This window comes from Dermochelys coriacea, chromosome 1 (assembly GCF_009764565.3).
Source record: "Dermochelys coriacea isolate rDerCor1 chromosome 1, rDerCor1.pri.v4, whole genome shotgun sequence".
In the NCBI taxonomy this organism is placed as follows: domain Eukaryota; kingdom Metazoa; phylum Chordata; order Testudines; family Dermochelyidae; genus Dermochelys; species Dermochelys coriacea.
Window position 1 is genome coordinate 291,187,503 of NC_050068.2, and position 13,144 is coordinate 291,200,646.

General features: G+C 44.9%; 1 protein-coding gene across 1 annotated transcript in view; it reads right to left on the reverse strand.

The window, feature by feature from the left end:
• RASSF3 (Ras association domain family member 3) overlaps positions 1-11,304 on the reverse strand; it is a 157,955-nt gene extending 146,651 nt beyond the window's left edge. Inside the window, exon 1 of the mRNA XM_038382213.2 lies at positions 10,309-11,304. Coding sequence (XP_038238141.1) covers positions 10,309-10,669 — 361 coding nt within the window. The 5' untranslated portion in view covers positions 10,670-11,304. The remainder of the gene's footprint in view (positions 1-10,308) is intronic.
• Positions 11,305-13,144: the final 1,840 nt, after the last annotated feature.

Below are 13,144 nucleotides of genomic sequence, written 5' to 3' on the forward strand. Positions count from 1 at the left end.
AGAGAAAAAAATAAATATTTTTGAGAGGAATATATTAAAAACACTTAAGCTTTCTCTCTCCACATTTTACCTTCACTTCTTCAGGGGAGGACCTCAACCTTGTTGCCAATTAGGAGGCATTTAGAATACCCTGATACACACTGGGTTTTTATTTGTTTGTCTGTTTGATTTAGGTGTTTTTCTTTTTCCCACACACCAAAAAGACTTTTGGTTACATACATATTCTACATATTGAAGGAGAATATCTAAATCTTATATCCCTTTAACCTGCACTGAGCTTGTTATGCTTCAGTAATAGCTTTGTGCTGAATATTCTGAGTATCATCATAAAATACTGTTAAAAATTAAACTTGGTTCCTTTAATCCCAGGATAGCAGGGCCTGCAAGTGCTATGAGGATATTAATGAGCTCTTCACATCCTTCTCCACCACATCCTTCTGGTGGAAAAATGCAATGTCGCCAATGATCCTTTTGGTGATGAGAAGGGGAAAATGGAAGATCCTCTGAATGAGAGAGAAAGAGAAATGCAAATAGTAGATTCTTGTTTGGGGCATTTTAACTGTAAAAGACAAACCAACACCTTACTATAACCCGATACTCTTTATGCAGCAGAACGTAGCAATCAAATCTAAGCAGTAAGGAAAGAACTAAAGAATATAAAAGGAACTACAAAATGGAGCTTCAATCCTGCAATCAGATCTGCCAGCATGGAAGTCAATTGAGTTATCCAAGGGAGCAGGGGTCTGGCTGTGCAAAGATCTCTGCAGCATCAGGGCCCAAGAAAGTCTATATAGCCCAAGTTTGACATATCTTTTAGGCTGTGTCTACCCTAGGGGATTCTGCCAACATAGCTATGTTTGTCAAGGAACAGACCTCTTCACACCCCTGACCAACATAGCTGTGCTGGCAGAAGCCTTTAGTGTAGATGCAGCTATACCAGCAAAGATTTTACCAGTATTACTTGTCTTGTATATATTTAATTTCATATACAGGGTATGGTCTTCAGAAGCATTAGATTTCATTTCATAAGTGCCAGCTTTTAAACTGAGTGTCTGGCAGTTCCCAGAACTGCTTCATCACTTAATGCTTAAAAGGAATTGCCTATTCTTAACTGATGATGACTCTAAATATCATCTGATTTAATCTTTTCCTAAAATTGGGACTCTCCTCTGTATAGACAGTTAGGTTCCCTAACTTGTCTTTGTTCAGATATGCAATGGTTTGCATACTTTAAAAATACACTTATAATAATCACACAATATAGTATATGGAAATACACACCCATGCTGTTAATAAGGCTAAAAAAATAAAACATTTAATCACCATGGATAAATTTCCTGAAAATAATCAGTGACATTTTTCAATGAACCAGTGTATTATAAATAATAATGCCAGCCTTCAGACTAAGGAAAAGGAAAAAGAAAAACTATTCCAGAGATGTGTGCACTAGGAAATGTAGAGCTAGTATATATAAAATCACTCACTTTACTCCCATTGCAACAAGCATGCATCCACTCTGTGACGTTGCACTCCATATTTTATGAAAATATGCTGATGAGTGTGAATGTAATGTAACTGGAATATGCTTAATGCAAAAGATCTCTCATAAGATATCATTACAAAGCTTTCAGAGTAGCAGCCATGTTAGTCTGTATTCACAAAAAGAAAAGGAGTACTTGTGGCACCTTAGAGATTAACAAATTTATTTGAGCATAAGCTTTCGTGAGCTACAGCTCACTTCATCGGATGCATCCGATGAAGTGAGCTGTAGCTCACGAAAGCTTATGCTCAAATAAATTTGTTAATCTCTAAGGTGCCACAAGTACTCCTTTTCTTATTACAAAGCTTATAATCTACTGAGTGTGGATCATCCAATTTGTATAAATGTATCGTTCTTGTATCTGAAACTAGAAATATGAAATATAACTCTGAGGTCCTATTGCAATTATGCAAAGTGTGGAACATTAAGGGTGGTTTGGAATCTTGACAGCTCCTATCACCTAGGACAACTAGTTGTAAATGGCTGTTTACTTCAAGCCTTCCTGTGAGTTAGACCAGGAAGAATGAAGGCTTGCGGTCTCCCAGGACATGTGACCATGTCACCTGGTACTGGAATCCATCTTAAACTTGCTTTTCCATTTAGGAGGGGGGGGGCGGGGACCCAGAGAAACAAAAGATTCCCTCCTTGTGCCAAAGCTATATAAGGGGGTGAAACAGAACAAAGGGGCTGCAGTCTTGAGAAATCCCCTAGCTATCACCTGAGCTGGAACAAGGATTGTACTGGGGAAAGGATTGGGCCCAGACTACAAAGGAGTCTGGGCTGTGAAAGAAGCTTATTGGAATATATCTGAGGGTGAGATTTACCTGCATTTAGGTTCCTATTATATTAGGCTTAGACCGGCATGTTTTTGTTTTATTTTGCTTGGTAATTTACTTTGTTTTGTCTGTTATTACTTGGAACCACTTAAATCCTACTTGTTATACTTAATAAAATCACTTTTGTTTATTAATTAACCCAGAGTAAGTAATTAATTCCTGGGGGTGTAAACAGCTGTGCATCTCTCTCTATCAGTGTTATAGAGGGTGGAAAATTTAAGAGTTTACCCTGTATAAGCTTTATACAGAGTAAAATGGATTTATTTGGGGTTTGGATCCCATTGAGAGCTGGGTGTCCGGGTGCTAAAGACAGGAGCACTTCTTAAGCTGTTTTCAGTTAAGTCTGCAGCTTTTGGGGGATGTGGTTGAGACCTGGGTCTGTGTTTGCAGCAGGCTAGCCTGTCTGGCTCAACAAGACAAAGTACTGAAGCCCCAAGCTGGCAGGGAAAATGGGCTCAGAGGTAGTCTCAGCACATCAGGTCCCAAGCGGGTCTCTGTGACCAAACTCATCACACAATCCATGAACCAGATTAAAAAATGTTGTTCTTCCAAACCCACAAACAATATTCCAACTCCTGGCAGCCTAAAGTTAAGAATCTGTCTTTTCCACCTAACAACAATATAAACACCTATTTTTTTCCAAATGCCAGAACAGGTCACATGATACAAGAACACCACATTTTCTACATAATATTAAATTATGATGCCAGTAGCAAAACACAAGCAATTAACGAATATTACTTCATTGAATTCTTACATTCAATATTTTGGATTTTTTTTAAAAAAAAAAAAAAAGACAAAAATTGTATTTTATTATAACTCAATTAAATTAGTTTCAATCTGAATAATCCAGACCACACAAGTCTCAAACCAATTTGTCCGTATAGGTCAAACTAGACAACAGCATTATGCATATCTGGAGTTTCTGTCTATTTCTTAACCTGGAAAATTAGGAATGGGAAGGTTAGGATGGCTTTGTGCAGCTCTGGTCTCCTAAAAAATGAAAGACTTCTCTTGAAAAGTAACCCAAAACAGCAACAAGGGCTCAACCACAAAGTCTCTTGTTAACAGAAGTAATTCATAACACTTGATTTGTCTTTCTGGGCTGATGTCCTTCCAGATAAAGATACAATCAGTGTTGTTTTAGTTTATTCTAAGAAATACGATCTGCTTCTTTGCTGATGGTGCACATTACTCATTGTCCCTTTGCTTCTGAAATTGAAGAACATTTTCCTTTGAATTGTATATTTCTATCCTGATCTTATTCATTCAAATTGTTCAAAAATATGTTTCAGTCTTTAGCACATGTCTGAAAACAAACAGTTACAAGACTTTTGGGTAGGGGGTTGGACTAGATGACCTCCTGAGGTCCCTTCCAACCCTGATATTGTATGATTCCCCCCAAAACATCAGGTTCCTTAGTATTTAGTTGTGAGGGAACCAGATGCAGCAGGGGCAGTCTCCTAGCAACACACTGGACACAGCTGATCTTTAGAGGGGCTGACTAATTGACTGCACTTCCTGATTGATGGAGGAGTGGAGCTAACTACTTTTAAACCCAGCAACAGCCACAACTTGCTAACTGCTCAATGTGTTTCCTAGCCACAGCAGTGCTTGGTCCTGCTTCCTGAGCCTCCTCCTGCCCAACCTGCTCTTATGTCTGTGTCAGACCCTACCCTTCTCCATCCTTGATACCCCCTGGCTCTTCTTCCTGACCAAGTCTCTGGCTCAGGTATTTGGCTTCTGATCATGGTTCTGACCCTCTCAGTTCTGCTCTTGACTATGCCCTGGGGTATCTTGTGGCCCTGATCCTTGGCTCTGATCTAAACTCCAGGCCTGGCTAGCCGCATGGCTCTGACCATTAGACCTGACTGAGTTCTGACCTGATATCCCGGTCATGTCCTTGACATTTCTTCAGGCAATGTAGTAATTCTGTATTATTATTTGTACTGTGGTAGGGCCCAAAAGCCTCAATGAAGATCATTGCATCCGATGAAATGAGCTGTAGCTCACGAAAGCTTATGCTCTAATAAATTTGTTAGTCTCTAAGGTGCCACAAGTACTCCTTTTCTTTTTGCGAATACAGACTAACACGGCTGCTACTCTGAAACCAATGAAGATCATGACTCCATTGTGCTAAATACAACAGACACAAAGACAATCCCCGTTGCAAAGATCTTGGAATTACATGCATGCCTGTGTGCACATGCTATTTGAGTGCATTGTCTTGATATGGCCATAAAGAACTTTTTGAGTTAGTTTTATTTTGACATTCTCTTTAATTGTATGTTCCTTTGTCTACAGTGAGAGCACCTCAAACTCTGATGTTGTCTGAGCCGTCAAACCAAACAGAATTGATCCTGGTCATAAGTTGGATGGAAAAAACTTTAAAAAAACAAACAAACAAACAAAAAAACCAACCACCTCTGGTGATCCTGGAATATCTTGGTGATTTGGTACATGGTTACTACTTTCCCAGTAGCATACCAGTGATCCAGCTGGGAGATGCTGCTGTGTTGGAGGTGCTGACTTTCAAATGAGACATAAAACTCTTGTGACCATGAGAGAACCCAAGACATTTTTGGCAAAAGTAGGGCTGTTAGTCCTGGCATCTTAGTCTAGTTTTTGTTTAGGTAAACTACATTGTGATGAACTAAATTATCTGTGTTTAATATAATGTTGTTGTTTTTCACTTCCTTTCCTAAAATGTGGTGTAATGGTGTGGTCCACTGTTTAACACACTGGGTACATATCATTTTAGTGGTTGGTAAAGTGAGTTTTAAAGCATTTAGGAATTCCTCTGACTGCTAAATTCTGTATAACTATGGAAACATTTTTAGGTTATTGGAATTGCAATATCAGACCTAGCCTGCTAGTCAGCCAGTCCTCCCTCTGCTTCAGCTGTCAGAATATCTCATTGTTGAATTGTGGCAATATAACACAAGTGAGTTCCCCTTGCAGGATTCAACGATACAGTGGTAAAAATGCCTGGACCTTGCAACTTCCACCATTGCTACTACTGTACTGGCATAGCTGTACTGGTAAGGTAACTCCCTTCTCTTCATGTGTCAGTATATTTATGCCTGTATCTATAATTTTCACTCCATGCATCTGAAGAAGTGAGGGTTTTTACCCACGAAAGCTAATGCCCCAATAAATCTGTTCATCTTTAAGGTGCCACCGGACTCCTCATTGTGTTTATGGATACAGACTAACATGGCTACCCCTCTGATACTTGTACTGGTAGAGACATCTCTGTCTACACTGGCACAATTGCACCCAGCCCCACTGTACTTTAATCACAAGCCTATCCAAATACCACAGCTAATGGAGGGGAATTCATACTTGGGAATACTCACATATATACTCTACAAATAGTCAGTTTTTTGGGAACTAGAGTAGAGTGAAAGGTCGGAACCCTGATGTCTCTTTGTGTGCCCCCTACCTCTTGTTGCTGATTCATTTAATTTTCACCACGATAGTTACAAAACTCCACTCAATCTGACAACAAGAAGGAAGATGAGGAGGAGCTGAGGAAAGGAGTGGGGATAACTTGCCTCTAGAAAGTCACTAGAGGAGACTTACACATCCAAATATTGTGTAAATACAGACATATCTTAAGAGTGAGGAGATCTGAGTTTTAGTTCTGGCTCTATCAGAGATGACTTTCCCAAAGCCACAGAAGACAATAACCTCTCTGTCTCAGCTCTCCAATAAATAAAATGGGAATTATAATAGCATGGGTAAACTCATTAATATTCCAGATCCTCAGCAGGTTCAAATCAGTGTATTTAAGTTAGTGAACATATGGCAATTGATAGCAGGTGAGGACCTGGCCCAATGTTTGGAAAGTGTTGTAAGATCCTCAAATGGAAGGGATGATAGATAAATATAAACCATTACTACTGGATCTAGTTTAGACTCAGACCTCTAAATACTTGCAGAAGGGTAGGCTGTAAAAAATATGATGCTGATGGCCATGGCATGAAATTACCATTTTCCAGTTTTGTGGTAAAATCATTCACCATGTGCTTGCTTTTCCCAGCCCCCACCCTTTCTCCAGGATTTTCTAGTATTTTGGGCTTTGGTTTGAGTTCATGCTGAAAAAAATAAAGCCAATGACTGCCTCAATACAAGAAAAATATTACAAAACTGTGAAATATCAGCTTCTTGAAATATCTGTGTATCTGAGCTATTGTTTACAGCTTTTAAAAAGATGTATTCATGTAGAGGTTATAAATTATTTATCTGCCCATTTCCTGTGCTACTGAAACCGCAATTTGACAGAACTGCTTGAAGTACTGCAAGTCATAAAGATGGAGCTAGTTTTAGAGAAGATATAATCACTGAAAGCTTTGTCTGTGCAAGGAAAGTTTCCGCTGGAGGATACATTATCAAGGCTGAAATCTTAAGGTTTTTTTTCCTGCTAGCAATAGAATATTTGATCCATCACATAAGCTAATAAATACCACATTTTTTAAAAAATGTCAATTTTTATATAAAAACATTATGGGTCCTCTCATAATTATACCAAACCTAAACTGTTTTTCACACACAGTCAAGTTATATATAGTCTCATTCAAACCAATAGCATACTGCATAAAGCTGGAGCGCCAAGGAGAATAATTAAAGCAACTCTTACACTTTAACAGAAAACAATACAAGTTTACTACCATCTCTTCAGCCAGAATGGAATGGTATATAAGAAAATTATCCTTTGATCTTTCTGTCCTTCCCTGAGTTTCAAATATCAGGTGCTAATCAAAGGCAAAGGAGATAATGGTTCACGAAGTCTAACTCTTCAGTCCATTGAGGATTACACTAGGTTAATCTCAGTAGCACAGTATGACAACTGTTTCAGTTTTTTTAACTGGAACTATTTCACTGAGAATGGATCTGACAGCAATCGTCATACAAGGAGACCTTTGCCCCTCAATATACTGAATACAAGTATTAAAACTGAATAAGATGCAAAGGGGTGTTGATACAATAGCAGCCAAAGCAGAAGCAGTGAATGATATGGAGACAACTACCCTCTCATTAGCCTTTTCCTTGGCTTCATTGGCTTTTTCCCTAAAATTTCCCAACGTTGCCAACCCTATTGCACCCCCCCTCAGTGGGAGATGTAGTTTAGACAAGGTAGCTCTCACATTGTCTAGACTTGCTCAGATCAGGATTAGATGGCATGATGGTAAAAATGCAAGCAACTCAATGTTCAGTAAAACTCCCACTGTTCCTACCACCATTAGGACTACAGTACTGTAAGCAATAAAGTGAAATTTTAGAAACAAAGGCTAGTATAGTCACAAGCATAGAGATGGGCGTTACCAAACATGGTAGAGTGACATTGGTAGGATAGTGTGGGGAAGCGTGCACTGCAGCTGCTAATCCTACTCCTGTTATGTGACAACAAGAAAACTTCAGACTGCAAGGATGTTAAACTAGAATTGTTCAAAAGCACTACATTAAAAATTTTAAACAGAACATTTTCCTAAAGTAACAAATAATAACCAGGAGGTGTGTATATGTACTTTATATTACAGTTTTGTACTTAAAATGAAAGAACTAAAGAATGGAAAAATTAATTAGTATTTCACCTGCTAGAAGAAAAGGACATCTTAGTCTAAAATGAATTATGAGAAGCTGAAGACTAGCTAGTGAAAGTGCACAAATTAAAAACATAGTTAATGGCATATTGTCTCTATAGAAGACACATGAAAACTCAAGTGTATGGGAGTGGACTACTCTTCATTGTACAGATAATGAGCAGGAATTGGGTAGTACCCCTTCAAAGAGGTTGCTGGCCCTCTAGTGGCCCTCATTTGTCTTTTGTGTTTCAGAAGCTACCACAACCCAGCAACAGCAGCAGTGTATATATGTAGCTAGGGCGCTTGGCTTTACACGTTGTGTATAGTTATTTGGATCCTACTGTGCCCATGCGGTTCCTTCACATTAGGTTTGTTGTGTAAACAGCAAAAGACATATCAGTACCCCTCTGAAGAAACCTGAACCAGTGTCCTATCCCATCTTAACTCCTAATTTTAATACACATAAACAGAAAAAGGCATTTTCAGTGTTAACATCAGATTACAAATGTGGTCCTAAAATGACAAAAATTAGCAGGCGGCTGCAAGGGCAAGTGTAGTATCTGAAGCTACTTTTAACTCATTTTGTAAAATTGAGTAGGCTTCAGACTGATGGTGTCTCTTCAACAAATTTAAGATACTTACTGCTGAAAACCAGATTGAGGATGTACCACAAACCTGTCCATGGTGTCAGTGATCTGAAGAAAACACATTTGTCTGGACTGAAATTCAGGACGGCTTCAAGGAAGGTTAGTTTGGTCCATAGCACACACTTCCATAAATTATATCACAAATCTGTTGTATCTAAGGTAGGTACTATGGTGTTCTGCTAAAAGGAGGAAGTATAGTTTGAAAATTGGGTTGCAAAACAGCTCTACTGAGCAAGATAAAATTAGTTTCAGAGCACCAGGTTAAAAACCACCTCACATCTCCTTCCAGTCTTCACACACAAAAGCAGGTTCACAGAGCATAACTATTGTTTTCTTTCTAGTGGTTTTGTTACATGTACAAACTTTCAAAAACACACCTATACAAATATATGAAGTATGCTATTGGAACAATGACAACATAAAAATGAGACTGAAAATGATGGAGATGTAACTAAAACTAGTTGAGATCTCAAGAAAATGGTTGTACTTAAAACCCAGTAGTTGGCTTTCCTCTTCCCCACATCAGAAATAATACAAAAATAAAACCCTGCTACCGGAAAACATGCTGCAAGGACAACCCTGTGATGGCAGAGGGGTGGACTAGATGACCTAATACATTTTCCTTCTCTAACTTCTAGATTATGAAAAATTATAATAATTACAATGATTCTACCTACAACAGTTCTGGGTAATACAGAAGTCAGAGCTGGGCAAGATCTAGAAAATCATAATCCATTCCTCTGCCAATTTAAGATTGTTCCCTACTGTGCGTTTTCAGTTTTTTGTCTAGTCTAGTTTTAAGTGTTCCAAGTCATGAAGCTCCCACCACACCCTTTGGGTAACTATTCCACAGGAACAGATCTCAACATTAGCCAGTTTTTCCTGATGTACAACCTAAATGTTTCTGTTAAATTCCACCCCATTACTCAGTCACCCTGTATTTCCTTGTAACCACCCTAAGCAGCTTCTTGCCCTCGCAGATGTTTACACCAGCAAATACTTGTAGATATTTCTCATGTCATTAGATGCCTTACAATCCTATTTCAAAAAATGAAAGGTTTTCCTCCTTCCCCCCCCCCCCCCGCTGCTGGTGATGGCTTATCTTAAGTGATCACTCTCCTTACAGTGTGTATGATAAACCCATTGTTTCATGTTCTCTGTGTGTGTGTATATAAATCTCTCCTCTGTTTTTTCCACCAAATGCATCCCATGAAGTGAGCTGTAGCTCACGAAAGCTTATGCTCTAATAAATTTGTTAGTCTCTAAGGTGCCACAAGTCCTCCTTTTCTTTTTGCGAATACAGACTAACACGGCTGCTACTCTGAATCCTATTTCATACCTTGTCACCTGCTTTAAGCACGACTGTGACCAAACTAGGATCCCAGTCAGCTTTAGCTGGGTCGTGTCAGGCACCCAACCACGTTCAAAGGCCCTGTGCAAGGCGAGGTACAGACCTAGACCATGGAGTTTTGCCTGAACATGGCTCTAACCCAACATCGCCCTGTCCCTGGCGGGGGAAGGAGGGGAACCGGAAGGAGGAAAGCTGAGACCACTGGAGAAGAGGGGGTGAGAAAAGCAGAAGGAGAAGAGGAAGCAGGACAAGACGAGGGAAGGGGGAAGAGAGAAGATGCCAAGGGCAGGGGAGAGGGCCGGGGAGGCCACCAGCGGTGGAGGGCTGGAAGGGGGGGGTCTCTCACCCGCGCACCGCAGGCTCCGGGAGAAGATGAAATGGCAGCAGAGGTCGCACCAGGTCCTCATCGCCTCCTGCAGCCTGAAGCGGTGCCGCTGCCCTTCGGGCTCGGGCTCGAAGATGGTCCGGACGTGGCGGGGGCGCTGCGGGCCGGGTCGCCGGCGGCCGCAGAGCGGGCCCGGGGCTGCGGTTCTGCCCGCGCCGGGCTGCGGCGGCGGCGGCTGCTGCTCCCCCAGCGGCACGAAGAGCTCCAGGGCCGGCAGCGCGGAGGGCCGGGCCGCCCGGGGCGCCCTCACCACCGGCACCCGCGGCAGCCTCCTCCTCTTCGCCCGCGGGAGCCCGCCGGGCTGGGGGGCCGCCGCCGCCATGCGCAGCCCGCAGCTTCGGGAGGCGCCTCAGGTAGGACGCGCCGCCTGGGCTCGCCCGGCTGCAGCCGCCCAGTCAGGAGGCACCGCGCAGCCAGCGGCTGCACCTGCCCAGGGCGGGCGCTGAGCAGACCAGGGCCGAGCCCCGTCCATCCTCCGCCAGTGCCTGGGCTGGGAGGCGGGACTGGGGCCCCAGGGCCCCTCTGCCAGTGCTCAGGGGAGCGGGATCGTGTCCCACACTGCCCCCTTCCCTCCTCTACCTCGGCCCGGGGAATCAGGTGTCACTACAGCCAGGGCAGCCGCTCGGAGACGGCGGCCGGATCCGGTGTCACCGAGCCCTCTCCCGCCTCTGCCCGGGCCCGGCCGGTCGGAGCGGAGCAGCTGTAGGTCAGGGATCCGGTTTACTCGTGCAAGTTCCCGGGATGGGCTGTTTAGCCTCGGAAGGGCAATGCCTAGACGGTACCATGCAGAAGCCATGAGAGGTCCTAGAACTCTCCGACCACACAAATGGCACGTGGCCATCTCGACTCCGAGGACGGGAAGGGACCCCGAGACGTCATCGAGTCCAGCCCCCTGCACTCAGGGCAGGACTAGGTGGGATCCCCGGGGTGGGCGCCCTACGGCCAGGGGCCGAATCCGGCCCGCCAGCCGCTTTAATACGGGGCCTGCGGCTTGCCCCTCTCCGGCGCTGCAGTCAGGGAGCAGGGTCCGGGCCGCGCCATGTGAGGGTCCTGGAAGCAGCTGCGTGGTCCCCCCCACGTCATAGGGGCAGTCAGGGGCCTCCGCTCTGCAGGCTGCCCCCGCCCCAAGCGCCGCCCATTGGCCGGGAGCCAAAGCCAATGGGCGCTGCAGGGGCGGTGCCTGCGGACGGGGCCGCGTGCAGTTCCTCAGGAAGAAGTAGGAGGAGGGACATGCCCGGTGGTGAATGTGGAGTTAGTGAGGCCCTGTGCTCAGCTTCATCTTCCTTCCCCCCTCCCCTTTTTCATTTTTTTCCTGCATTCTCCTTCTGGAGGGTTGGGGTTGCAGGGGCTGGGTGGGAGGTAGGGTGCGGGAGGGAGCTCAGGGTTGGGGGTGCAGGGTCTGGGAGGGAGTTAGGGTGCAGGAACAGACTGGGGATGGGGCATCTGGCCAGGGGGTTGGAGCACTTAGCTTCGGCACCCTTTGGTGCGGTGGTGCAGGTGTAGGAAGTTCAGGTGGCTCCACCTGGTCCTGTGCTTGCCCCGCAGGCACCACCCCCCCCGCAGCTCCCATTGGCCATGATTCTCAGAGCCGCCTCCCAGGCAGGACTGGAATGCAAGGGCTTTATGGGCTGCAGCCCAGGGCTTAGTGGGCCCCAGGGTCGAGGTCTGCAGCCCCTAAAGCCTCACTCCCTTTCTGAATCCGGCCCTGCAAGCATAGGCTGGAGGACTCAGGAGGAGCAGGGGCAGCTACGCAGCCAGAGAGAAGCAGCTGCTCTGTGCTTCTCCTGAGTCCTCCGGCCCGCATTTGCAGTGCTCCCACCACCCGCACCTCCCACCTGCTTCTCTGAAGCTGCAGGTGAGCCTCCTTCCCTCCTCTCCTGTATCCAATAACCCCCATCCCATGGAGCAGCCCCCCTGCAGGGGGTATGCTGTTGCTGAGCTGCCCAAGTGCTTGGCCCTGTGCCAGGGCACTGTGTGTTTCATGGTAAATCTGCCCCTGGACATGCCGCTGCTTCTGGGAGCCGGTTGAGGTAAGCACAAACCGGAGCCTGCACCCCTGAGCCTCTTCCTGTGCCCCAACCCCCTGCCCCAGTCTTGATTCCCCCTCCGGCCTTCTGAACCCCTTGATCCCAGCCCAGCGCACCCTCCTGCACCCCAACCTCCTCATCCCAGCCCCACCCCAGAGCCCGCACCCCCCAGCCGAAGCCTGTGCCCCTTCCCGCACCCCAGCCCTGATCCCCCTCCTGCCCTCCAAACCCCTCGGTCCCAGCCTGGCGCACCCTCCTACACCCCAAACTCCTTATCCCCAGACCCACCCCAGAGCCCACACCCCCAGCCAGAGCCCTCACCCTCTGATACACCCCACTCCCCTGCCTGGAGCCCCCACCTGCACCCTGAACTCCTCATTTCTGGCCGCACCCCGGAGCCCGCACCCCCAACCCCAATTTTGTGAGCATTCATGGCTTGCCATACAATTTCTATTCCCTGGGTCATATTGTCACTTCTAAAGTTGGAATATTGCTCTTTGCATGTTTACTTACAGTATCTTAAATGAAGGTAAAATCTTACACACAAAAGGATATTACTAAGGCACAAGCCTCTCATATTCTTCTGTCAGGTTGACATAGAAGCAACTTCATAATCACTGTTTCTCCCTGCGATTCCCAAGTACGTACAGATCCTTATTTCCCTGAATCTGAGGAGCTATCCATTGAGATACACCAACACAGTATAAAAAAAAAAAAAACCTAGACAATTAGCAAACAAAAACGACATTAGTGACAGGTAAGGTTGTGTC